General features: G+C 45.1%; 1 protein-coding gene across 1 annotated transcript in view; it reads left to right on the plus strand.

The window, feature by feature from the left end:
• The first annotated feature begins 783 nt into the window (after window positions 1-783).
• LOC147419856 (small nuclear ribonucleoprotein SmD1a-like) overlaps window positions 784-26419 on the plus strand; it is a 51558-nt gene continuing 25922 nt past the window's right edge. Inside the window, exons 1-2 of the mRNA XM_086505489.1 lie at window positions 784-920; window positions 1117-1193. Coding sequence (XP_086361615.1) covers window positions 907-920; window positions 1117-1193 — 91 coding nt within the window. The 5' untranslated portion in view covers window positions 784-906. The remainder of the gene's footprint in view (window positions 921-1116; window positions 1194-26419) is intronic.

Consider the following 26419-nt stretch of genomic DNA (forward strand, 5'->3'; position numbering starts at 1 on the left):
GAGAGAGAGAGTTGGCTTACTTGGACTAAAATTCGGCCACTCTTCGAGGTTGTGTGCAACCAATATTTTATTTGTTGAGAACACTGATTTTGGTAGATAATGTGTAGCCTACGGTGTTTTCCTTGAACTAGTGTCTTCAATCTCATTTTAAGAGAGAGAGAGAGAGAGAGAGAGAGAGAGAGAGAGAGAGAGAGAGAGAGAGAGAGAGAGAGAGAGAGGGCTTACTTGGATTGCAATTCGGCCACTCTTCGAGGTTGCCTACAACCAACCTTTTCTCTCGTTGCTTCTTCTAGATATGCTGCTCGTAAGTTGTCAAAGACTCCACTTTTTAGCTCATTCGTTTTGTTTTTTCATTTTCTAGCTAGTGCCAAGTGGATTTTTCTCCATTTTGCATTCAAAGATATGTTGATGGGTTAACCAAGTAAAAAAAGGTTTTTTTTTTTTTTATAGCAACATGAGCATTCCCGCTTGCATGATACAATGAGCGTCCGTGAGCGCTATCAGAGTTGCCTGATGCACTTGAACCCATGAGCCTGTTGACAGAGGACAAGTGCTCAATTAGCTCCTTCGGACCAAAAAAGGAAAAAACAAGTATTATCTTACTAATACTAACGAAGAAATACAAATACCATGCCATTGGATTACATCTTCCTCTAAGAACCATGAGTGTTGGCCTAGTGGTAAAGGACAAAGGTGAGGGGCTCTAAGCGCACCCACTATGGTTCAACCCATGAGACAGGCGGGTGTGGGTGAGTGGGCGCAATCCCGTAAAACTCTAATGACAAAAAAAAAAAAAACATGAACTTATAAAAATTCTTTGTGTATTCAAAACCCTCTCGAGGGTTGAGTACAGACACTCTCCAATTTTTTTGGCAACTATCGAGCTCGCGGGTCGATTTCAGCAGCATGAGGCTCGTCAGGTAAGCTCTTTCATCCTCTTTACAGATTCTGTCTATGGACACTTTACGACTGTCTGATTTCGCCAAAACAAGCTTTGGTGGACAAGGCATATATTTCTTTAGGACTTTTGATCTTCTATAACTTGCGTGCACCCTATCTGTTCCGTTTTGAGTATTTTTCTCTGCAGCAGATATGAACGGTATGACTTGCATGCAGGTTCTTGATGAAGCTGAACAATGAAACGGTTTCTATAGAGCTGAAGAACGGAACCATTGTACATGGGACTATAACAGGTAATCTCAGCTCCTCGTTGCTTTCACTACTTTGCATGGCTTTACAGCAGCTACATTATTTTTCTGCATGGAATGTTCTAGTCATATCAGATATTGTGTTGGAATTTGCTCAAATGCATGGAATCTGGCAGCTATTTGAGTATAAGCTGAGTGCCTTGAAAAAGCCAAAGCGGGGTGGGTGGGGGGGAGGGGGGGGGTGTGCTTGAGGATGCTCGATGCTGGACGGGGCTGATTGATAGTAAGAACATGTGAGAGGCTCATAGCTAGCTTGGAGACTCTTCTGTGGCATACGGAAATGTTTGAAAGATGTCCCTATTGGACTTGCATCCGATAATATCTGAAAAATGTCCAAATCTAACATGTGTGACTTTGTGTATGAACATGTGGTGCTTTTGTGAGATGAAGAGGAGAGACGTATAGGCAATAACAAACTTATAGAAGATAGGAAAGGACAAGAAGTTGGCGACAATGAGCATAGAGTTAATGGGCTACGAAAAGACCAGGGATTCATAACAACATGTGGCCATTCGATTCAGGAATGTGATCATGTTCAACCTAAAGAAAAAATGAAGTATATGGGTGAGGTTAGACTCTAGAGAAACCGGGCGAAACCTTTAGGAAACATGCAATTGTTATGGTTGGAGGGAAAATGTATTTTAGAGTTTTTGACCCTATTAAGCAACAAGCCTCACAAGCAATATAACGGCAAGTCGCCAACTGTGGTGACACATATGAATGAAACTCAAGTTAGACAAAGGTTTCCAAGTGGAATTGTGTGAGATTGAGCGGTCCAATGAAAATAATTGCTTGACCTAGTGACACAAGTCATGTGAATATTCTTCATGTTGGGAAATTAGGGTGTGTTAAGCAGAGTCATATCGTTGTCTATTCGCTTCTCTCTTTCTATCTATTCTACCTACACCAATAGTCTTTACCAGGTTCTAACCGTAATCTGCTCAATTGGCTAGAGGTTGAGTTGTAAATGTCTTTGATATCCAATGCTAACATTGTAGTTGGGATAGGTTTTAGGGTTAGAGTTAATGTTTCTACACATATTTAGACATTAGGATGGGTGTTTGAGCTATGTTTGGTTGATGTGATCTAGGCCCTTAGGTTAGGGCAATTATGAAGACCTATAAATTGTTACACCACTCTGCCACTTCACGATGGTCTTAGGCATGCTTGTACAGGTAATGTGTGTCCTTGGGCTGGCCACTTACTGCATATGGATTTAGGCTGCATTTGGTCCTGGCCAGACACTTTTGGTCCAACCGCCGAGTTTTTGGTCTTGCACCCATTTATCCTTTTTTCATAGGTTTTTCCATATTTATGGGTTGTTGGGTTTATTGGTGGACATTACCCGACCCCGCCCTCATCTGCCGTATAGGCAAGGGCTTGGGGCACTTGTTCACTGTGTAGTATCTATGTTGCCCTGCCTTCTCTTGCGGTCATATGAGATGGGCTGCCACCACCATCATCGGGATACTGCATCGGACCGGCGGTTCCTCATCAGCCTCATGGTCCCTCACCCCTTACATCAGCCCCATCTATGCCTGCTTTGAGACCAGCTTGGCAATCCTTTTTTGATGTGTTGGCCATGAGGTTTCTTGAGCACGGAGGAGCATCTATGGCAGAGTTCTTGGCTTTGGATCTGTCATAGGCTTGGACACTCCAAGTCGAGAATCCGGCAAGACACACGAGAGAATCACTTAAAATACTTCACAACTTTAAAACTTGAGTTGACACAGCCCGATGTAGTTCCGTGCCCAGAGAGATTGGCCCCAAAGACTGATGCCCCTTTCGGTATTTCTTTTATATTATTGCTTGAGCAAAGTACAACTCCCGAGGGAACCTCTGCTCTAAAACTCTGCGTCCAGATGCCATGTCACCATTTTGTGACATAACCCCCTCCTGAAAGAATTGTAATCGCCCTTGATTACACCTGCAAAATCAGACATAAGCCGTAAACCAGTTCAATAGACACTGACTCTAAGTACTGACGCACTAGACGACACTCATCGAGCACTTGTACAAAGACGACAGTCACATCACATCACATTTAGATCATAGTCAGATCACATCACATGAAATCTAGGATGGTGATTCTTGGCAACGTATCTAGCAATTGCATGTAGATCCGCACTGGACCTCACTGATGTCGATTTAACTAATCGCATATTGCGATCATCTCCATAGACTTTGTTCTGATCTAGGACCATGATTCCTGGCAACGTATTTAGTAATCGCATCTAGATTCATCTCGGAGCTCATTATCCAATCCCTTATGATTCTTATCTCGAATCGTGATCGGGTTCATTCCGGAAGTGTCGTCTTTCCTAATTCGTCATCATCTTATTCTTGATTTCACTTGCAAAACATGCAAAATTTTAAGCAAATGGTTCACCTCGTTGCAAAAGAGTAAAGGTCTAGTTCCATGTTTCCGAATGCTTTCATATGCATGTTCCTCACTTCTACTAGTTATCTGCACACAGACAACAAGATATTAGTATCCCTTTCAGTTTCCTTTCCAAAATTTGTTCTGGAGCGAGTATCTCCTCGCCCTGTAATATCTCCTTTGAGAGGTGTTATCTCTGTCAAATTCTCCACGAGAACCCTTGTGTAATTTGGGATTCTTTATGGCTTATGCCCTGTAAGACAGAGCAGTGAAGACGGGAACATGCCCGATGTGCGATGAAGTAAGGGTGGGAGTTACTAATAGGTCCGGGGTCGGGACACGAAGCTTCGTTAATAATATTTTGTGGAAGCGCCATCTTGCTTTGTCTCCTCTTTGATAGGACTTGTATGCTTTGAGAAAAGCACACACCTTATGCTCTGATACCTCTGTCACATGCTTGGACACCCCAAGTCAAGAATCTGGCATGACACACGAGAGAATCACTTAAAATACTTCACAACTTCGGAACTTGAGTTGACACGGTCCGACGTAGTTCTGTGCCCAGAGAGATTGGCCCCAAAGACTAGTGCCCCTTTTGGTATTTCTTTTATATTAATGCTTAAGCAAAGTACAACTCCCGGGGGGACCTCTGCTCTCAGACTCTCCGTCTAGATGCCCTGAAGAGTGAGGCCCCTAAGGGTCTTTTTATTCTTATAAGGGATGCCAAAAGCAGAGCCCCAAAAGCTTATAAACTCAAAAGCAAACAATCCCAAAAACCACTGGTCAAAAATCTGCCGCAAATAGCATCAATGCAATTTGAATCCGTATTGATGTCCGTATAGTTTCTGCCACGTCATCACCAGTATGCCACGTTAGCACACTTGCTCGTGGGTGGGGACGTGGCATGACCACCTGTGGGCAGATGTGTTGACATGGCAGTACAGTGATGATGTGGCAGAAACTGTACAGACAACAATACGGATTTCCGCATATGGCGTTGACATGCTGACGTGGTTGTTGCACGGATTTCCCAAATTGCGCCGATGCTTTTTGGGGCAGATTTTTGACTAGTTGTTTTTGGGACTGTTTGTTTATATGCTTTTGGGGCTCTGTTTTTGGCATCCCTTGTAAGAATAAAAACACCTTGGGGGCATCACTCTTCAGGGTATTTGGACACAGAATTTGAGAGCAACGGTCCCCTCGGGAGTTGTACTTTGCTCAAGCATTAATATATACCGAAAGGGGCGCCAGTCTTTGGGGCCAATCTCTCTGGGCACGGAACTACGCCGGGCAGTGTCGACTCAAGTTTTAAAGTTGTGAAGTATTTTAAGTGATTTTCTCGTGTGTCGTGTCGGATTCTTGACTTGGGGTGTCCAAGCGTGTGATAGGATCTCGCTATGTGACATCCGTCTACACATCGGATCTTGGATGGGTTCAATGACGACCTTGGCACTATAGTAATTCTACACGCTGTTTTTCCTGTGTTTTCAGCCTTCCCATGGCTTTTGACACAAAGATCTACACTATTTCTACCTTTGCAACACTCCGTGACTGTCCGAGAATGTACGAGCACTTTGATTTTGGTTGGACATGGGTATTTTCAGCCCCTGTAGGCATATTTTTCGGTGCAAGCTTGAAGTTTATTACTTTTCGACTTCTTTGGTTACCCCTTGACAGAACACCATCCAATGGTGGTCCGTGTAGTGTATTGGTGATTGTTGCAGCTTGCGGTATCCTCGAAATCATCTTGATCATTTCTTTTGGGCATGAGATCCATGGGGGATTTTTCATTCCAGTTCGACATCGATGGTTGTGACTCAAGAGGGGGTACGATCGTGGTTTGATCCGTACATATGATGCAAGTGAATTTAGGAGAGAGGTGGTTGTGTTCACGACATATGGCAACATTGACTTTTCGAAGAAGACACTACCATCCGCTGGTGGACAGAGACTTCATTGGACCTTTGTACGACATGTACATTGCCTTGGAGTAGCACTTTTTGAACCTTGTCTACAGATTGGAGTAGAGATTTAGTGCTTTGGACTTGGGGAGTTTACTTCTGAGATGCAAGGGGTCATACAGGTTGTGATTGCCGAACAATTACTCTCTTTCTCTCCTAATCATTTGGATTCTTACCTTCACAGTTGTCTACACGTTACTTTGGTAACCTCACAGCATACACATCCCTTGACCTAGACATATGTGACCTCCTGTTACAAGATGGCACCACGTGCCAACATAAAAAATCAGACTGAACAAACTTGAGACGCTTCAAAACAATTGAATTGAAACACAGAGTGGGTAGTGGTAGAGTTCCACCCCGAGAATGCATTGGCCTCAGATGTGGTGCCCCTTTTGGTATTTCTTTATATTGCTTGAACACTGTGCAACACTAATGCTCTGCTCTGCATCTTCCGTGGGTAGAATGTGAGAGAGCAAGCCCTTGTACATATTTAAAGGCCCTTGGCCATCCAAAAGCAGTTTACATGAAAAGCATCGAGTCTAAAAGCATCTGGTCCCAAAAGCGAGTGCCAAGGTTGCCAATAGAGATCACAGAATCCGTACAACTGCCACGTCAGTAGGTCAGCGCAAGACACGGTTGTTCGTATAGCTTCCACGTCATCAGCTCCTCTACGCAAGTTGTAGTGTGTGTTTGTCTGCCTTATTTTTAGACCCCATCGACCGGGGCTCCATAAGTTGTTGAGGGTTAGGATTTTTGATCATAACCCATTTTAATAATGGGCCACTTGGTGAGGATCTGTACCCACATGTCAAGCTTTTGATATTTTTGGGATAGGCCCCTCGGCTAGCATTCATAAGTTCTTTAGGTTGGTAGGGTTTAGGGTTTTTACTCCGTTACCCTCCTTAGACCTTTCAACCTATCTTTTTGGGTTCAGTTCTTCAAGTTGCAGTTCTTGGTGCTTCAATGCAGTTACTATCTAGGCTTGGAAACTGATGCTGTTGTATGGAAACATTCCCCAGAGCCTACACCTAGTAGACACTGGCTGTGCTCATGTGCAATCAAAGGGTATGCAACTAATCTAAAGTGTTTGGACATGCACGTCTTGCATACAGGCTCACAAGGGTGCTAGAACACTTCCAGTTACAACTTATCCACAATGCACATGCTCATAGGGTTAGATGTGCACGTAACACAATAGCCTCTCTTTCCTCATGCTCATTCTATAAAGACTAAACTCTAGGCTAAATAACAAGTCTTCTATTTTTTATTGTACATAACATCCACGATACGCTATAGTTTTTGTAATTCGATCAATACCGCACGTCTTCGTACATGTTCAGATGGTACGTGATTGTACTGTCAAAGTTATGGCATCTCAAGTGGACTACCCAATGTGATCCCAATATGTATTTTGGCTTTTAGGTATTTATTTTACTTTTTTGTCAAAGTCTGGGTACGGCAGTTTACTTGGGTGGGTTTATATGCAATGCATTGCCCCCATTGTATTAGTATCAGTTATTCATAACCAAGGTTGGTTGGTTCAGGGGTCTCTCTCTCTCTCTCTCTCTCTCTCTCTCTCTCTCTCTCTCTCTCTCGTGCATACTCTCCTTGGTCTCTATGCTTCCGCATCGTTGACTTTGACATGGTATTAGAGCCTTACTAGAGCTAGACACGTGTTGAGAAGGCGTCACCTTTCCCCTTTGGCCGGGGCACTCTACTTGTAACTCCGTGCGGCAGGGTTTTAAAACGTTGCCCTCGTGACATTTTTGTCCGTTGATGGATGTTGAAGACGTTGCCTTACCGAAGCCTTGGGTGCTGAACGTGTTGTCGCTAGCGTAAAACGCTAGCGCTGCTAGGCCACTTTGCTCACCTGCTTGCGATTGTGTTAAGACGCTGGCCACACAAGGGGGAGGAGGGGAGGCTCCCCGTCGTCGCCAAGAGCCGTCGGAGGGCCTGCGCCAATGGTGCCTCAAGAAAACCACCCCCCCCCCCCGGCCCCCCAGCCCGGACCTTGCTTTTCCTTGCGGCTTTAAAAGGTGCATGCTGCTAGTGTTTTAAAACGTTGGCAGTGGCCTTGCATTGGAAAGCTTGGCGGTTGCTAAGGGACACCAAATAAAGGAGAGCTAAAATTTTGGCAATTGGAGGCCGAGGGCATTACAGACCAAGGAGCACAAGTTTTTGGGAGTGGCTTGGTGCAAATCTTGCGGCCCCTTTTGAAGTGCTTTGAGGAGCGGCTTGGAAGAAGTGGAGATTGGAGCTCAAGAGAGGGGCATAAAAAGGAGTTCTTTAGTGAACGGCTTGGATTGAACGGTGATAACTACGCCCATTGGAACTTGATTATGCGACTGGTTCATGCGAAAAAGCTGATGGGACATAGTGTCGACGGCTCGGAGCCCCGTCCTACGAGGGATTCCAACAACAGGTACACCTGCCTTCAAGATGACTGAGTATCAAAAATAGTGTGTTGCGAGTAATGAGAAGGCAATGTAACAGGCTTGGACACTCCAAGCGAGAATGAATAACAACGTAGGGATAGAAACTTCAAAATCCCTAGCACCCTTCAAGTCGGCGGTAGCTAAATTTATTTGGGGAATGCCAAATGCCGCTTCTTCTCCTATTGCTTGGGATAACATATGTAAGCCCTATGTTCAAGGGGGATTGGGTTTATTGGACCTTAAAATTCATGCTGATGCGAGCAGATGCACTCTGTTCAAACATGCTGTGCTTAAAGATACTGATTGGGCATTATGCTTCTGGTTATTGATCGACTCCTCTGTGGTTTACTTCCATGGGGCATGGAATCTGCGAGCGTGGGATAAGGTGTTTTCCACTGCTCCTCTTAAAACGGGTTATCAGATCTCTCAGATGTTGGGTCTCCTCTTGAAAAGGTGTAGCGGGGCAGTTGATATGGAACGGCATGGCTAGGTACACTGGGCACTCTCTAGGGGTAGAAAATGTCTTTTGGAGTTGTATCTTCCAAAAACCCCCTGCAATGCTTATTGGCAAAAAGGCCCCCTCAATGCATAGAAAGGGTATCACAACAATCAGCCAGGTTCTGGACTCTTACCTCTCCTTCAAGCCTTTTTTGTCAGCAAGGCGTTAGTTTCGGTGAGGATTTGGTTTTAGAAATGCTTGGTATATTCTTTGTGCACATGTCAACAACCTACAGATACCACCAACTACAGATACTACCAACTACCAATCAGTTGGACAGGTACATAGACTGGACTTTCCCACACACAACGGCGAATTGGTGGAACTCTCAAACATCCCAATTTTACATGCTCTTGCTTCATGGCCATGATCCTTCTGCTAGATGTAACAAACACTGGTCTACTCACTACACATCCGTTTGGTGGAATAATATCCGTTTGTTACATCTTTTCTCAGTTGTGGGTATCTTTGGCAGCATTCAAGTTCAAAGTGCATATGTGGAGAGCCCTAACTGGTTCATTGCCTACCTCTTATATGGTCCATCGGAAAGGGTATGGTACTGGTAAATGCTTTCATTGTGGTAAACCTAAGATTGTGAGGCACTTGTTTTGGGGATGCAAAGAAGTTACAGATTGGTGGGCTTGGATTACATACAGGTGGAATGCCTCATGGGGTATTAAGTGCACTAAATTCACATTGACCTTTCGATTATTCTCTACTACAGATGAGGCCATGCTATTTTGTCTGTCTTCGTTTAGGGGTTGGTTTATATGGTTTCTGTGGTATGTCAGAAATGTGGGGATCTTTGACGCTAGCGCCTATTCAAAACTACCGTTCCCACGTTAGTTCTCAAAGCCAAAATGCTCGAGGATGTATCCACTATAGCCGATAAGGCATTGTAGGATAAGTGCTATCTTATCCTAAGCAAGATGTAATAGAGTTGTAACATTTGTAAATATGACATGCTCTTCCAGAAAAAAAAAGAGAGAGATTTATAGATAGATAGATTTTATTATCGTCCTCGAATGTCAAATATGACATATGGGACCAAAGTTACATGTGATGTAGTAAGTGTATGGCTGATGAGTGACTCTCGACTCTTGATGAGAGAGAGAGAGAGAGAGAGAGAGAGAGAGAGAGAGAGAGAGAGAGAGAGAGAGAGAGAGAGAGAGAGAGAGAGAGAGAGAGAGAGAGAGAGAGAGAGAGTCGACATGGACCAATGGAGTTCCGTGCCCAGAGGTATTGGCCCCAAAGTGGGGCGCCCCTTTTAGTATTTCTTTATCATTTATCATTGGAAAGTACAACTCCCGAGGGACCTCTGCTCTCAGACTCTACGTTTAGATGCCATGCAGACTCCAGAGTGAGGCCCCAAGGGTCTATTTATTCTTACAAGGATGCCCCAAAAGCAGAGCCCCAAAAACAATCAAATCCCAAAAGCATCTAGTCCAAAAACTGCCAAAAGCCAGCGCAATTGGTGGAAATCCGTACGGCCTGCCATGTGGCACAACCAACACAAAACGCGAAGTTTCCGAACGGTATGCCACGTCAGTTGTCAGCGCAATTCGGGGGCAGTTCGTATAGCTCTTCCACGTCAGCATGCGATTTCCTTTTCTCTCGTGTCCCTTGGGCCTCGTCAGAAAGAACCCATAAGTTGGAACAACTAATAAAATCATTTTCATTTGCTTGTCCCGGTGGTCATGCCACGTCATCACTTTGTGACGGGCAATGTCGGCCATTGTGGAATCTCTTACAAAGGAAATTTCTCCAGCCATTCAGACTTTGAAGACTGTCAACGTTATGTGGTTCAAGTGTAAGGTGCAGGGTAAGTGAATGTTGAACTTTGCTCAAGATGAGTGCTCCGAACTGTGCTCAAGGTTCCTTTTACTTACGGAAGGGAGAGCCTTCCGTTCCTTTAGTGAGAGAGTGCAAATGATCACAAACAAAGTGAACACTGTGAATGAAGGTACTGAGACTGAGAGATAGAGTGATAGAGAGAGAAGAATATGACACTAGAATGTTGTCAAACCCTCCTCCGAAGGCCCCACTCTCTATGGCGAGAGCGATCTACTATTGATTGCACAAATCTCTACAATGCTTGGACTTGCTGACGATGTCGACGACGACGAGACGGGCTGAAATCTGAAAATGCTAAGGGCTGAAATCTTCAAATCTTTATCTGCTGAAGTCTGACTCTATGTCGATGACGACGATGCAACGACGACGCACTGAAAATGCAGATGCTGAAATCTGCGTTTTCCGGGCTGAATCTGCAAACTACGCTGGATCTGACCGTGTGGCGAGGATCTGCTGCGGGAAGGTGAGGTTTGGGGGTTCTATTGCGGAGTCTATCTGCTGAAATTGCAAAACGCTAATGCAAAGGCTGACTTTGTCGTGATGAATCTGCAAAACGCTGGGAGTCCTGTTGATCCAAAAATACTAGGCTGATTTGGGGTTTTGCGGGAAGAATCTACTAACGCTAGGGCTGATTTGCTGTACTGCTGTCGCCAGGGCTGATCTGCAATGCAAAACGCTGAAGTATCTGCAATGCTGAAAAACGTTGGCTTTGTCTTGCTGAAAACACTAGGTCTCCATGCGGGGGGGGGGGGGGGGGGGTTCCCTGCTGAGAAGGTGCCTGTTGAACACAATGTTCCTGCTCCCCCTTCTGCTGTAGAATGCTAGCGTTGGGTTTTCTTATATATATTATTACTGAATTTGCCCTATCCAGTTCCCAACAAAAGTCACTTAATAAGTGAAAAATGTCAAAAATAGGGAAAATAGGTCTATGCACTGTAAAAATGCTCCTGATGGGTTCTGATGGAAATCTGATGATCATGCTGTGTGCAACCAGAGGATATGCATCTACTCTAAGTGTCTAGACATGCACGGTCTGCGAACAGACTCACAAAAGTGCCAGATCACTTCCTAAGCTAGGCCAACTGAACCCTTGAAACCGGCCTGTATGATCCAAAAAGGGCGGTAGACTTTACTTTAAACCTTGATTTAGCTTTCACCCATTATTAGTCGTCTATTTTACCTGTACTTTCAAGACACAACAAAGGGGAGAGGGATACAGGCTGCTAGATTGCACCTGTATGAGTAGACGGACACCAGATTGGCCCCTAACTTAGGCGCCCCTTTCGGTATTTCTTTATTGTTCAAAAGAGGGAATAAACGCTGTGGTTCCCTACAAGCTGCCCCGCACAAACTCGGCTGAATTTCCATTGTTCGAGCCCGATTTCGGCAGCATAACTGTACTAGAACCCTTCACGGTCAGTATTCCCACACATTAAATGACTTTCCCGACGCATACGGGCACTTTGCAAAACCTGGCGAGAATCTGCAGCACGCTGAATTCTCTGTTTTCAGCCCTGAAAATGCGCCAGATCACCTGTACAGCGGTCCCCTTGCGTCCCCGAACCTCCTGGGGGTATTAGGGTCCGTTTAGGGCCAAAACCCTAAACCTGCAAAAATACACAGCAGGCTGTAATTTACTGTTTCGGGCTCCGTTTTGCGTGCCGGTCGCATCCGTAGCAAGTCCTTGAGCTCCCGCACCTGTAGGGCTACTTGCCCTTTGAATCGGACGAGATTTCTGGCGTGAAACCTCTCCGAATTCACCTGTACCTGCGGGGGAATTAGCCGCTAGCTAATCCAGTACCTGTGCAAGAGGCTCTTGCCTCGGTAATCGCGCATGAACCCACACAACTGTACATTGGTCAAATGAAGAGCCCACTAGTGGGGCATAACATACTGCCAAAGGGGAGAGAGAGGGCAGTGCGTAGCGTGCAGGGCATCACTCCTGGCACCGCACTGTGCATAAGAGGGAAAGCAAGCACTCCATAGCTCTTAACCTGTGACAAAACTGAAAATGAGGCTCTCCCCCTCCTAAATTCAGCGCCACTTCTTGTTGCATGAGGCAAGTGCACCAGAAGGTGCCACTTGGCACATTTACAAGCATTTTCCCGTTTCGGGGTTGCCGTCTAAAAATATCCCAACCGGTTGCCCAGTTGACTTCACGGCAGAGTAAGAAAATGTTCCCCTTGTCATTCCGGAGGTAATGACGTCGACACATTTTCAGGTCCCAAAATAGCAGTTCCCTAAATTTTAGGAGATGTTGCCATTGTATCTTTCTAGGTCATCCGACCCTCTTTGTACACTGCGGCCACACCCAGAATTGAAATGTAGCCTCTGTAGCAAAGGATTCCACTTTGGCTAGTCAATGACCCCACTTGGCTAACCATAGTTCTTGTCCAACCTTAGTGCTCTCTTGCCCTCAGGCCTAGACTCCCTCTGGATAGTTCCACACTAGCTATGCAATGCAGGGCAGTTAGATTTCCCGAGGGGTGTTTCCAAAAAGTGAGTAAATAGATAATAAGAAAGAAATCAACAAAAAGGATAGATAGTAGTCACACGTTGGTGACAACCCTTGTCATGAAGTAGCTTGTCCACGTACACATAAGGTTAGATGTGTCATGTGACATCCCCTCCTTTTCAAAGTGAGGTACTGGTACCGAACTGTATGGCGTCGAGGGAGATCGCCAACAACGTCTGGAATCCTGGAAAGGACTCTTCGCCGGCCCACTCTGATGCGTGGGTCATGCGATACGTGGACTTCATAAAGGTCTGCAGTGCTTGCTTCTTTGGGCCGCGCCGAAAGCGACAGTCTTCCGAGGCTCCTTCAATGCTTCAACTTCATCCATAGTCATGTGTCTACCTTCTTTAAGAATCTCTGAGGATGAAAATTCTTGAAACCACTTCCAACACAAAAACATGAACATACCCATTCTATGTAAAGTGACTGGAAAAATACTATTCCTTCGAAAAAATTGTGCATGCAATGTAAATGAACAAAGTGACGGAGTGCCAAACCGTTCATCAAACACAGGCAAACAATGGGGTCGAATCTTGACTTCCTAATCTAAATGAATCAACTGTGGCAAATCACAATGGAAATGCCTATGCTTGATGCTCAATCCTTCTTGTGCTCTGTCGGATAACGTGTCATGCCAAGGAAGAGACATGGAATGTGAGTTCCTTGAATGCAAACATTTCATCTTTTCATGAGTAATCTGCACACATCCGTGCTCATTCATGAATGAATCATGTTCATCGTACACATAAGGACGGTGACTAAAATACAGGAAAGCATCACGAATGAAACACTCGAACAATGCGTGCTGACTAATCATACGAACACATAGTACTTCCTGCGGGTGGTCTGTGGACCTTTAGCCAAGATTGGTTCTTCGTGATCGAACGAATCTTCCTGTGGGGGTTCTGTGGACCTCGACTCGAGAGCCAAGATCGGGTCTTGGTGATTGATCGAATCTGCAATGAGGTTAGCTTCACTAGAAAAAAGCATCAACTAACCCATCATTCTTGTGAACAAGCACATCTTTTTCATGCAAATCATCATGCTTGTTATTATCATGCAATTCATCATGCTTATCATTGTCATTCAAATCATCATGCGTATCATTGTCATTCAAATCATCCTGCTTATCATAATCATACAAATCATGTGTTTCATGCTTTGGAGAAGAAGTGACCGAGAGAGTCTCCTTCTCCTAATCCTTTGCAATCTGCGCCTGCACATTAGAAAAGAGTCGCAACAACTCTCATGTGTTGGTCGTTCATCGCTTTCCTTGCTTTGTTCTCGCGATCCATTTCTGCTTTTCTTTCTTTGTGCTCACGCTTTATGGCTGCCATTCTTTCTTCGTACTTACGATCAATTGCTGCCTTTCTTACTTCACGTTCTAACTTCCTTGCTTCGCGTTCGTCGTTCTAACTTCCTGTCCATCATCATCTTGTCGAAAACCTCCATAGGAGTTAGCGTAGACGGGGAAGGGGGAGGGTCGGAAAAACCTCCTGGTGGGGAAAACTTTTCTTCGCCACTCCCATGCTCACCACCTCCATGCGAAGTATCCATTCCGCTTCGGGTGATGACCATCCATTGAAGTCGTGGGTTCTTAAGTTCACAAGGAACTTGGGTTCTTGTGGGTCTTGGTTCTTGGGTTCTTGAGGGTCTTTAGGTTCTTCTTTCGCTTGCAATCGGTGCTAGGGAAGGATCTTCTCTTACACGAGCTCTTCTCTTTCCCGCGGGCACACCCCTTGGTGGCCTTGCGCTCACACCAAGGTTGCTTTTTCCCACCTCACGTCAATTGGCCGGCCGCTAAGTGCACGGTCCGCTTTCAATGAGTGAAAAGAGAAACAAGGGGAGGTTGGACAAGCCTTTCTTTCTTGGGATTCCTGTCACTCTTCAAAACACGATTAGGAATCAACACGCCCAAGAGGTCTTGGGTTACGTTCGACCGCAACAAGCAAAAAAAAATCTGTGGTTCTTTCCTTGTGTGATACAGAACACTACCAAAGCTTTGATACCAATGTAAGGTGCAGCGGAAGTGAATGTTGAACTTTGCTCAAGATGAGTGCTCCGAACTGTGCTCAAGGTTCCTTTTACTTATGGAAGGGAGAGCCTTTTGTTCCTTTAGTGGAGAGTGCAAATGATCACAAACAAAGTGGTGAACACTGTGAAGAAAGGTACTACTAAGAGATAGAGAGAGAAGAATACGACACTAGAATGTTGTCAAACCCTCCTTCGAAGGCCCCACTCTCTATGGCGAGAGCGGTCTACTATTGATTACACAAATCTCTACAATGCTTGGACTTGCCGACGATGTCGACGACGACCAGACGGGCTGAAATCTGAAAATGCTAAGGACTGAAATCTGCAAATCTTTATGTGCTGAATTCTGACTCTATGGCGATGACGACGATGCAACGGCGAGGTGCTGAAAACACAGATGCTGAAATCTGCGTTTTCTGGGCTGAATCTGCAAACTACGCTGGATCTGATCGTACAACGAGGATCTGCTGCGGGAAGGTGAGATCTGCGAGGTTTGGGGGTTCTACTGCGGAGTCTATCTTCTGAAATTGCAAAACGCTAATGCAAAGGCTGACTTTGTCGTGATGAATCTGCACAACGCTGGGAGTCCTGCTGATTAAAAAACGCTAGGATGATTTGGGGTTCTGCGGGGAGAATCTACTAACGTTAGGGCAGATATGCTGTACTGCCATCGCCGGGGCTGATCTGCAATGCAAAACGCTGAAGTATCTTCAATGCTGAAAAACGTTGGCTTTGTCTTGCTGAAAACGCTAGGTCTCCATGCTTTGGGGGGGGGGAGGGGGGGGGGCGGGGGGGGGGGGGGGGGGTTGTTTCCTGCTGAAAAGGTGCTTGTTGAACACAATGTTCCTGCTGCCTCTTCTGCTGTAGAATGCTAGATTGGGTTTTCTTATATATATTCTTACTGAATTTGCCCTATGCAGTTCCCAACAAAAGTCACTTAAAAATAATAAGTGAAAAATGTCAAAAATAGGGAAAATAGGAGGCTATGCACTGTAAAAATGCTCTTGATGGGTTCTGATGGAAATCTGATGATCATGCTGTGTGCAACCAAAGGATATGCATCTACTCTAAGTGTCTGGACATGCACGGTCTGCGAACAGACTCACAGAAGTGCCAGATCACTTCCTAAGCTAGACTAAGTGAACCCCTGTCATGAGGTAGCTTGTCCACGTACACATAGGGTTAGATGTGTCATGTGACATCAAGCTCGTTGGAATCTTTGATCTGGATTCTATGATGCGAGCAGTTGCCCTTCTTGAACAGTTAATTGCCATCAAGTTCCACCCTGAAGTTTTGTGCAACCATTTCTTATGAAGGCTAAAATTATTCATGATCAACTTTTGGCTATTAAAAGTGTACTGACTAGTACTCGGTTAGCTGCCTTGATACCTACGAGGTCTGACAATTGTTGTCATAAACGTAACATGACGCTTTGTTTGGCTCGGGAGTTTGTGACACGGGAGTTTGGAGTTTGTGTCACAAACTGGTGACGTGGCATGCTCGGACACAAAGGCAGTAGAGTACAATCTCGTAAAATGCGGCGGCAGTGACGTGGCAGTTGTACGGTAGGCTCGGATTTCCCGCCGCAAATCCCGTTGACTTGCTGACGTGGCAGAGCGTACGGATTCTTGTTTTTTGCGCTGTTGAAAATCCTACGTTGGCTGATTTGAGAAGCTTTTTGACTTACTTCTTTATTTTTAGAAGCTTTTGAGTGGAGAAGCTTTTGGGGCTCTGCTTTTGGGCATCCCTTGTAACTTATAAATAAGTGGGCAGGGCCCTCACTTCTCAGAGCATCTGGACGAGTTTGAGAGTGAGAACCCTCCCACTCTCTTGTACTTTGAACCTGATTAATACAGAAACAAATACAGAAAGGGGCGCCAGTCTTTGGGGCCAATATCTCTAGGCACGGAACTCCGCCGGGCCGCGTTGAATCAAGTGTGAATTGTGAACTATTTTGAAGTGAATCTCTGTTGTGTCGCGGTAGAATCTCGACTTGGAGTGTCCAAGTTTGTTACAGTGGTATCATAGCGCGGCCGATTTCTCTTCTACAGGGAAATCCGATCGCGACACTTATGGATTCCAACAAAGAACAGTCGCCTTTCTCTGCACTTGGGGATGCGGGAAGAGATCACGAAGAAGATTCTCACGAAGAGTACGGCCCACCTCGGCCTACACAGGCAGAGATTGAAGAGATGGAACGTCGACAATTGGTTGACGACGCGACAAAGATGATGATCAACATTGCGAAGTATCCAAAATTTGCGAATTTTTGACTCCGACATCCTTCAAAGAAGTGCACACCTAGCGGTAGAAGGCTACAGAGCCACCCATCAAACCGGCACTCAAGAAACCTCCTTTAAGAGGATGTTTACAAAACAAGAATTGGAAGAGGTGGTTGATGCACGGATTAGTCAGCTTTTTGATGCGAACAACAAAGCCAAAAAGCACGACAAAAAGCAGAAGAAAGAAACTGACTTCCCCCGATATTTGGGATGTCAATCTACTTTTGCCTCGGCAAGAAAGCAGAAGAAGCGTGTGCGATTTGAAGGAGTATCCAGTTCTTCTTCTTCTTCTTATGAGAGTTCTTCTAGCTCTTTTTACTCGAGCGAAGAAGATAGGAAAGGGAAAAAGCGAAGCAAAAAGCAAAGCTTCGGAAAGGGCAAGAAAAAGGCAAAGAAGCTTAAGTTTCACCCAGTTTCTGACAATTCTATAGAGGACTCATCCTCAGAAAGTTTGGACTCTGACGATCACAGATTTTACGCAAAGAAGAAGCATTTCTATAAAGCCAACCAGTATGACTTCCTCGAGATAAAAGCAAGAAAGTTAGAGAATTTAAAGAAGGTGGATGTCACGTGACACATCCAACCCTATGTGTCCGTGGACAAGCTATAGCACGACTAGGGTTCAATTCAGTTAAGTCAGTCTAGGATAGGAAGTGTTTTGGCACTTTTGTGAGTCTGTTCGCAGACCGTGCATGTCCAAACACTTAGATTAGATACATATCCTCCGGTTGCACACAACATGATCATCAACATTCCCATTAGAATCGGTTAGAATCCATCAGGGGAATTTTCCAGTGCATTAAACCTATTTTCCCAATTTTTGACATTTTTCACTTATTTATTAAGTAACTTTTGTTGGGAACTAGGTAGGGCAATTTTGCTAAGATAATATATAAGCAAACCAGAGTTAGCACTCTCTGGCAGAAGAGGCAGCAGGAGCACCTTGCTCAACAAGCAACTTCTCAGCAAGACCGACCCTGTGACAACTCTAGCGTTTTCAGCATCGTAGAAGGCCTAGTGTTTTTGCATCATATCAGCCCCGTTTTTGCACTTGCAGATTCACTGCTACAGTAGACAACAGATCAACCCTAGCGTAAGCAGATTTCCACCGTAGAACTCTAGCGTTAGCATCGTAGTTAGCCTAGCGTTTTTGGATCAACAAGAGACCTAGCGTTTTTGCAAATCTTTGCGATAGAAGCAGCAGTAGCACCAGCGTTTTCAGTTCAGCAGTCAGACTCCACAGTAGAACCCCCAAACCTCGCAGATCTCACCTTCCTGTAGCAGATCCTTGCCGCACGGTCAGATCCATCGAAGTTTACAGTTCAGCCCGGAAAATGCAGATTTCAGCATTTGCGTTTTCAGCACGTCGTCGTCGCATCGTCGCCATCGACATCGTCACCGACATAGAGTCAAAATTCAGCAGATTTCAGCCATTAGCATTTTCAGATTTCAGCCCGTCTCATCGTCGTCGACATCGTCGGCAAGTCCAAGCATTGTAGAGATTTGTGCAATCAATAGGAGATTGCTCTCGCCATAGAGAGTGGGGCCTTCGGAGGAGGGTTTGACAGCTTGTCTGGTGTCGTATTCTTCTCTCTCTATCTCTCAGTCTCAGCAGCTTCTTGCACAGTGTCTATTCACTTTGTTTGTGATCACTTGCACTCTCTCATTAAAGAATAGAAGGCTCTCCCTTCCCTAAGAAAAAGGAACCTTGAGCATAGTTCGGAGCACTCATCTTAAGCAAAGTTCAAACATTCACTTCCGTTGCACCTTACATTGGTATCAGAGCTTTGGCAGTGTTCTGTATCACTCAAGGAAAGAATCACAAGAACCACATAAATTTTTTTGCTTGTTGCAGTCGCACGTAACCCAAGTTCTCTTGGGCGTGTCGATTCCTAATCGTGTTTTTGAAGAGTGACAGGAAACCCAAGAAAGAAGGGCTTGTCCAGCCTCCCCTTGTGCTCTTTTCACTCATTGAGAGCGGACCGTGCACTTAGCGGCCGGCCAATCAACATGAGGTGGGAAAAAGCAACCTTGGTGTGAGTGCAAGGCCGCCAAGGGGTGCGTCCGCTCAAAAGAGCAGAACTCGGGTGAAGAGAAGATCCTTCTCTAACACAGATTGCAAGCGAAAGAAGAACCTCAAGACCCGCAAGAACCTCAAGAACTCAAGAACACCAAGAACCAAGACTCCCAAGAACCCAAGTTCCTCGTGAACTTAAGAACCCAAGACTTCAGTGGATGGTCATCACCCGAAGCAGAATGAATACTTCGCATGAAGATGGTGAGCATGGCAATGGCGAAGAAGAGTTTTCCCCACTAGGAGGTTTTTCCGACCCCCTCCCTTCGATTGCACCAGATCCTATGGAGGCTTGGTGCAAGACGATGATGGACATGATGACAACGTGGCACGAAGCAAGAATGGCAACCATGGAGCGTGAGCGCGAGCAATTACGCTCGAAGGCCAAAGAATTTGATTGCAAGTACGCAGAAAGAAAAACAGAATTGGATCGCAAGAACGTTGTTCATTCTTCCTCTCTCATTTCTAATGTGCAGGCGAAGATTGAAGAGATTCGTGAAAAGAAGACTCTCTTAGTCTCTTCTTCTCCAAAGCATGATACACAGGATTTGCATGATGATTTGAATGATTTGCATGATGATCAAGACGTGATTTCTCACAAGCATGATGATCAAGATGTAGTTTCTTACGAGCATGATGATTTGCATGACAATGATGTGATTGTTCACAAGAATGATGGTTTAGTTGATGCTTTTTCTAGCGAACCTAACCTCCCTGCAGATTCGATCAATTACGAAGAATCGATCTTGGCTTTCGAGTCGAGGTCCACAACACCTCCCCCCCCTCGGCAGGTTCGATCAAACTCGACGGACCGATCTTGGCTCTCGAGCCTAGGTCCAAAGAACCCTTACAGGAAGTACTATGTGTTTGAATGATTAGTCAGCACGCATTGTTCGAGTGTTTCATTCGTGATCGTTTCTTGTATTTTAGTCAGCGTCTTTATGTGATCCCTTTTCATACACATGTCATATTGTACGTTGAGCACGATTCACTCATGAATGAGCACGGATGTATGCGTATTTCTCATGAAGAGCTGAAAAGTATGCATTCAAGGAAGTCACATTCCACGTCTCTTCCTTGGCATGACACAATCGTAGAAAGAGCACAAGAAAGATTGAGCATCAAGCACGGGCATTTTCATTATGATTTGCCACAGTAGATTGATTTAGATCAAAAAGTCAAGATTCAACCTCATTGTTTGCGTGTGTTTGACGAACGGTTTGGCACTCCATCTCTATGTTCATCTACATTGCATGCACAGGCTCCACAAAAGACTAGTATTTTTCCAGTCACTTTACATGGAATAGGTATGTTCATGTTTTTGTGTTGGAAGTGGTTTCAGGAATTTTCATCCTCGGAGATTCTTGACGAACGTAGACGCATGACTATAGACGAAGTAGAAGCATTGAAGATGACTTTGTGTCGCTTTCGGCGCGGCCCATAGAAGAAGACTTTGGAGACCTTTATGAAGTTCAAGTATCGCACGACCCACGCATCAGAGTGGGCCGGTGAAGAGTCCTTTCCAAGATTCCGGATGTTATTGGCGATCTCCCTCGACGCCATACAGTTCGGTACCAGTACCTCACTTTGAAATGAAGGGGATGTCACGTGACACATCCAACCCTATGTGTCCGTGGACAAGCTACAACACGACTAGGGTTAAATTCAGTTAAGTTAGTCTAGGATAAGAAGTGTTCTGGGACTTTTGTGAGTCTGTTCGCAGACCGTGCATGTCCAGACACTTAAATTAGATACATATCCTCCGGTTGCACACAGCATGATCCTCAGCATTCCCATTAGAATCGATTAGAATCCATTAGGGGAATTTTCCAGTGCATTAATGTAAGGTGCAGCGGAATGAATGTTGTATTTTCTCAAGATTAGTGATCTATATTTGCTCAAGGTTCCTTTTAGTTCTTAGGGAAGGAGAGAGCCTTCCGTCTTATGGAGAGTGCTATGATCACGAACAAAGTGAGTGGATATTGTACGTGCAAGTGAATGAGACTGAGAGAAGGAGAGAGAAGAGATACGACACCCGAGAGGTTGTAAAACTCTCCTCCGAAGGCCCCACCCTCGTCGGCGAGAGTGGTCTACTTTGATTGCACAAAGATGTACAATGCGTATGCAATGGACTGATGCAATGGGACTATGCCGATGACGACGACGGTGATGACGACGACGACTTGATGGCTGAAATCTGGGATCTTCTATTGGCTGAATTTCGTGTAGTGTTTCGAGGCTGAAATGGACTGTTTTACTGTTGTCTTAAGGGCTGAAAATGGTGGAGTTGTCGGGGGTCATGTTGATGATGAAAAACGCTGACTGTACTGCACTTCTGGCTGCGTTTTTAGAGAGATGTCATATGCTGAAAAACGCTGGAACTGCAGGTCTTTTCCTTGCTGAAAATGGCAGCCCTTCTAGCGTTAGTAAATCCCTGTGGTTGCTTGCTGAATTTGCTGAAGAAAAACGCTGAATTTGCAGATGATGCTAGCGTTAGTAAATGGCTGAAAACGCTGGAAAACTCAGCATGGCTGGCGTTAGTAAAAACGCTAAGGGCTGAGGTTTGTGGTCGCGGGAAAAACGCCAGGGACGGTCACTTGCTGGCGATGGGTTGTTGTGGGAGAAAACGCCAAGGATGGGGTGAGGATGGCGATTAGGGTGCTGAGGGGGGGGGGTACTGTTGAGAAGTTGCTTGATGAGCGGGAAGCTCCTGTTGCCTCTTCTGCCAGAAAGTCCTAACTTGGGTTTGCTTATATATTAACTTAGCAAAATTGCCCTATCTACTTTTGTTGGAGAGTCACTTAAAAATAATAAGTGAAAATAACCAAAAATAGGAAAAAAGACTAAATGCACTGGAAAATTCCCTTGACTGAATCTGATGGATTCTGAAGGGAATACTGATGATTATGCTGTGTGCAACCGAAGGATATGCATCTATTGCTAAGTGACTGGACATGCACGGTCTACGAATAGACTCACAAAAGTGCCAGATCACTGCTAATCTAAACTGACTGAGCTGATGGGAACCCTGCTATGGTGTAGCTTGTCCACGGACACATAGGGTTGGGATGTGTCACGTGACATATCCTCCTTTTCAAAGTGAGGTACTTGTACTGAAATGTATGGCGTCGAGGGAGATCGCCAACAGCATCCGGAATCCTGGAAGGGACTCTTCGTCGGCCCACTCTGATGTGTGGGTCGTGCGGTACTTGAACTTCATAAAGGTCTGCAACGCTTGCTTCTTTGGGCCGCGCCGAGAGCGACACAAAGTGGTTTAAATCTCCTTTCTTGCGTCAACTTCGTCTAGAGATCTGCTTCTTTCGTCTTCAAGAATCTCCATGGCTGAAAATTTCTGAAACCATCTCCAACACAAAACCATGAACATACCCATTCCATGTAAAGTGAAGGAAAAAAATCTTGTCTTCTCTAAAGACTGCATATGCAGTGTAGATGAACATAGAGACGGAGTGACAACCTGTTCATTAAACACATGCAAACAATGAGATCGAATCTTTTCTGTTTGATTAAAATAATCAACTATGGCAAATCACAATGGAAATACCCATGCTTGGTGCTCATACTATCATGTGCTCTTTCGGAAAATGTGTCATGCCAAGGAAGAGACATGGAATGTGACTTCCTTACATACATACCTTTCAGCTTTGCATGAAAAATCCACATACATTCGTGCTCATCCATGAGAGAAACGTGTTCAGCATACAATATGTCATGCCTAGGAAAAGGGATCACATAAAGATGCTGACTAAAATACAGGAAACGATCACGAATGAAACATTCGAACAATGCGTGCGTATCAATCATGTGAACACATAATACTTCCTGTGAAGGTTCTTTGGACCAAGGCTCGAGAGCCAAGATCGGTTCTTCCTGAATGATCGAATCGTCCTGTGGGGGTTCTTTGGACCTCGACTCGAAAGCCAAGATCGGATCTTCGTGATTGATCAAATCTACAACAAGGTTAGCTTCGCTAGAAAAAGCATCCACTAACACATCCAAATCATCATGCTTGTCTTTATCATCCAAATCATCATCATGCTTCACACAATCATGCAAATCCTGTGTCTCATGCTGTGGAGAAAAAGAGATTGAGAGAATCTCCTTATTCCGAATCCTTTCAACCTTGTCCTTCATATTAGCAATGAGAGATGGAGAAGGAGCAATGTCCTCTCCATGAATGACAATAGGAGAATCATTGTCGGCATTGAGAGTTATAGTGTTAGCCGCAAATTTCATGAGAGCGTCGTTATCATGAAACCATCGAATGCCCAAAATCATATCACATCTTGAGAGAGGAGAAACAACAAATCTTCTAGTGAAGGCAGTCTGTTGAATTGCAAACAACACATCAAGGCATTCCTCGGTGATGAGAGCGTCCATACTGAGACGAAAGCCAGAGACCTCGATAGGAGATCTCAGACTAACCTCGAGGCGGGCTCTCTCAACAAGAGAGGAACTGATCATATCATGCATACTACCTCGGTCAAACAATATGACAAAACGGTGCCCCGACGTACGACCATAACATTTAATGAGAGAATCATCAATGGGAGGGTCCTGCGAAACTTGGGGCACACTCGTGTTATCATTCATTGCATTGACAGATGTAGTGGGTGCTGTGGGTTCTTTACATTCATTCGATTCAAGCTTAGGAAATGTTCTTTTTATGTGACCCTTAATGTGACAATGAAAATAACGACCTTCCTTAGAATAAGTGCTTTGTTCTTCCGACGTGATGTATCCTCCTACAATTCCTTGTGCTACCTTTTCATCTGGAGTAAGCTTAGGTTTAGCAATTGTGTTAGCCTTACCCTTAGATTCATTGGAAGAATTCTTTGATTAGATACTGTTGGAAGATTGGTTAGAAGAGTTATCATTCTTACCATTCTTATCGTTCTTACCGTTCTGAGGGTTCTGAGAAGTCTGTGAGGTACTTGTGGAAGTCTTGTTCTCCTTCGGCTTTCCTTTGTTGTGCTTCATCTCCTGGGTGAGAGCAATCGCTACTGCCTTGTTGAGATCGATTGGATCGAGTACCTCGACATCGATGATCGTACTTGATATACTCGTCCAATCCAAAGAGAGAAGCCTCTTTGCGCTCATCATCCGATTTTCGTAATTGAGTGCCTAGCTGCAAAATACGATTAGAGAAAGACATAACCGGCATACCATTTTGCTTGAGCGCGCGCCAATCGTCCTTCAATCGTGCAAGGTACCGAGGTGGCATAAACCGCGCCTTGAGCTTCTTGGAAATCATCCCAACTAAAAGAGAGGGGTGTGAAATCGTCGGCTGCCTCTAGGCGCGCGGCTAGCTGTGCCTCTTGCCATGCGTAATACCAATTAATGGCATCATCGGCAAGGTACATAACTGCCGTCAAAACTTTGCTATTTCTTGTCTTCTTAGTTGTCACAAAATAAGCATTAAATTGATACAACCAAGAATGAATAACTGTAGCATCCATCTTACCGTCATACTTACTGAAAGTCAACTTTTCTGTGACTGGATGGTTGGAATCCGCGTCGTGGCTTACGCCACTTGACGAACTCCCACGATCTTTGGGTGGTTCGGTCTTTGAGGCTAGTGCTTGTCGAAGCAATTCTTGAGTGCGTAACTCTCGTTGAGCTTACGCACGATCTCCAAGGCCAATCTATGAGCGACACGATCGGCCTCCAAGGCCGCGTTTCTTGCCGCCTCTTTCGCCTTTCTTAGTTGTTTCCGTTCTTTGCGTTCGTTGTGCTCGCGTTCTAAAGCAAGGCAATTGTCTTCTTGTTTTGCGACAAGTTTTGCGTTTCGTTCATCGCGCTCACGTTCTTGAGCAGGGCGCTCACGTTCCTGAGCAAGGCGATTTGCTTCTTGTCTATCCATCATGGCCATCATTTGCTTGACCATTTCCTCCATAGGGTTTGGTGCACTTGGTGGCGTAGATGGCGAAGGGGGAGGGTTGAAGAAATCATCTCTGGGTGGGGACGAGTCTTCGTCGCCTCTCTCATGCTCATCACCTGTATGCGAAGTATCCATTCCGCTTCGAGTGATGACCATGCACTATGATCTTGGGTTCTTAAGTTTGCGAGGAACTTGTGTTCTTGAGGGTCTTGAGGTTCTTGAGGTCCTTGATTCTTGAGGGTCTTGGCTTCTTGAGGTTCTTGAGTCTTGAGGGTCTTGGGTTGTTGAGGTTCTTGAGGTTTTCTTTCGCTTGCAAATCGCGTGAGAAGGATCTTCTCTTCACCCGAGTTCTACTCCTTTCTGTGGGCGCACCCCTCGGCGGCCTTGCGCTCACACCAAGGTTGCTTTTTCCCATCTCACGTCGATTGGCCGGCCGCTAAGTGCACGGTCCACTCTCAATGAGTGAAAAGAGACACAAGGGGAGGTTGGACAAGCCCTTCTTTCTTGGGATTCCTGTCACTCTTCAAAAAAACACGATTAGGAATCGACACGCCCAAGCGAACTTGGGTTCGTGCGACCGCAACAAGCAAAAAAAAATTCTTGTGGTTCTTCCCTTGAGTAATGCAGAACACTTCCAAAGCTCTGATACCAATGTTAGGTGCAGCGGAATGAATGTTGTATTTTCTCAAGATTAGTGATCTATATTTGCTCAAGGTTCCTTTTAGTTCTTAGGGAAGGAGAGAGCCTTCTGTCTTATGGAGAGTGCTATGATCATTAACAAAGTGAGTGGATATTATGCGTGCAAGTGAATGAGATTGAGAGAAGGAGAGAGAAGAGATACGACACCCGAGAGGTTGTAAAACCCTCCTCCGAAGGCCCCACTCTCGTCGGCGAGAGTGGTCTACTTTGATTGCACAAAGGTGTACAATGCGTATGCAATGGACTGATGCAATGGGACTATGCCGATGATGACGATGACGACGACGACTTGATGGCTGAAATCTGGGACCTTCTATTGGCTGAATTTCGTGGACTGTTTCGGGGCTGAAATGGACTGTTTTACTACTGTCTTAAGGGCTGAAAATGGTGGAGTTGTCGGGGGTCATGCTGATGATGAAAAACGCTGACTGTACTGCACTTCTGGCTGCGTTTTTAGAGAGATGTCATATGCTGAAAAACGCTGGAACTGCAGGTCTTTTCCTTACTGAAAATGGCAGCCCTTCTAGCGTTAGTAAATCCCTGTGGTTGCTTGCTGAATTTGCTGAAGAAAAACGC

The sequence above is a fragment of the Adiantum capillus-veneris genome, chromosome 29 (genome assembly GCF_014529385.1).
Source record: "Adiantum capillus-veneris isolate H3 chromosome 29, ASM1452938v2, whole genome shotgun sequence".
NCBI lineage: Eukaryota > Viridiplantae > Streptophyta > Polypodiopsida > Polypodiales > Pteridaceae > Adiantum > Adiantum capillus-veneris.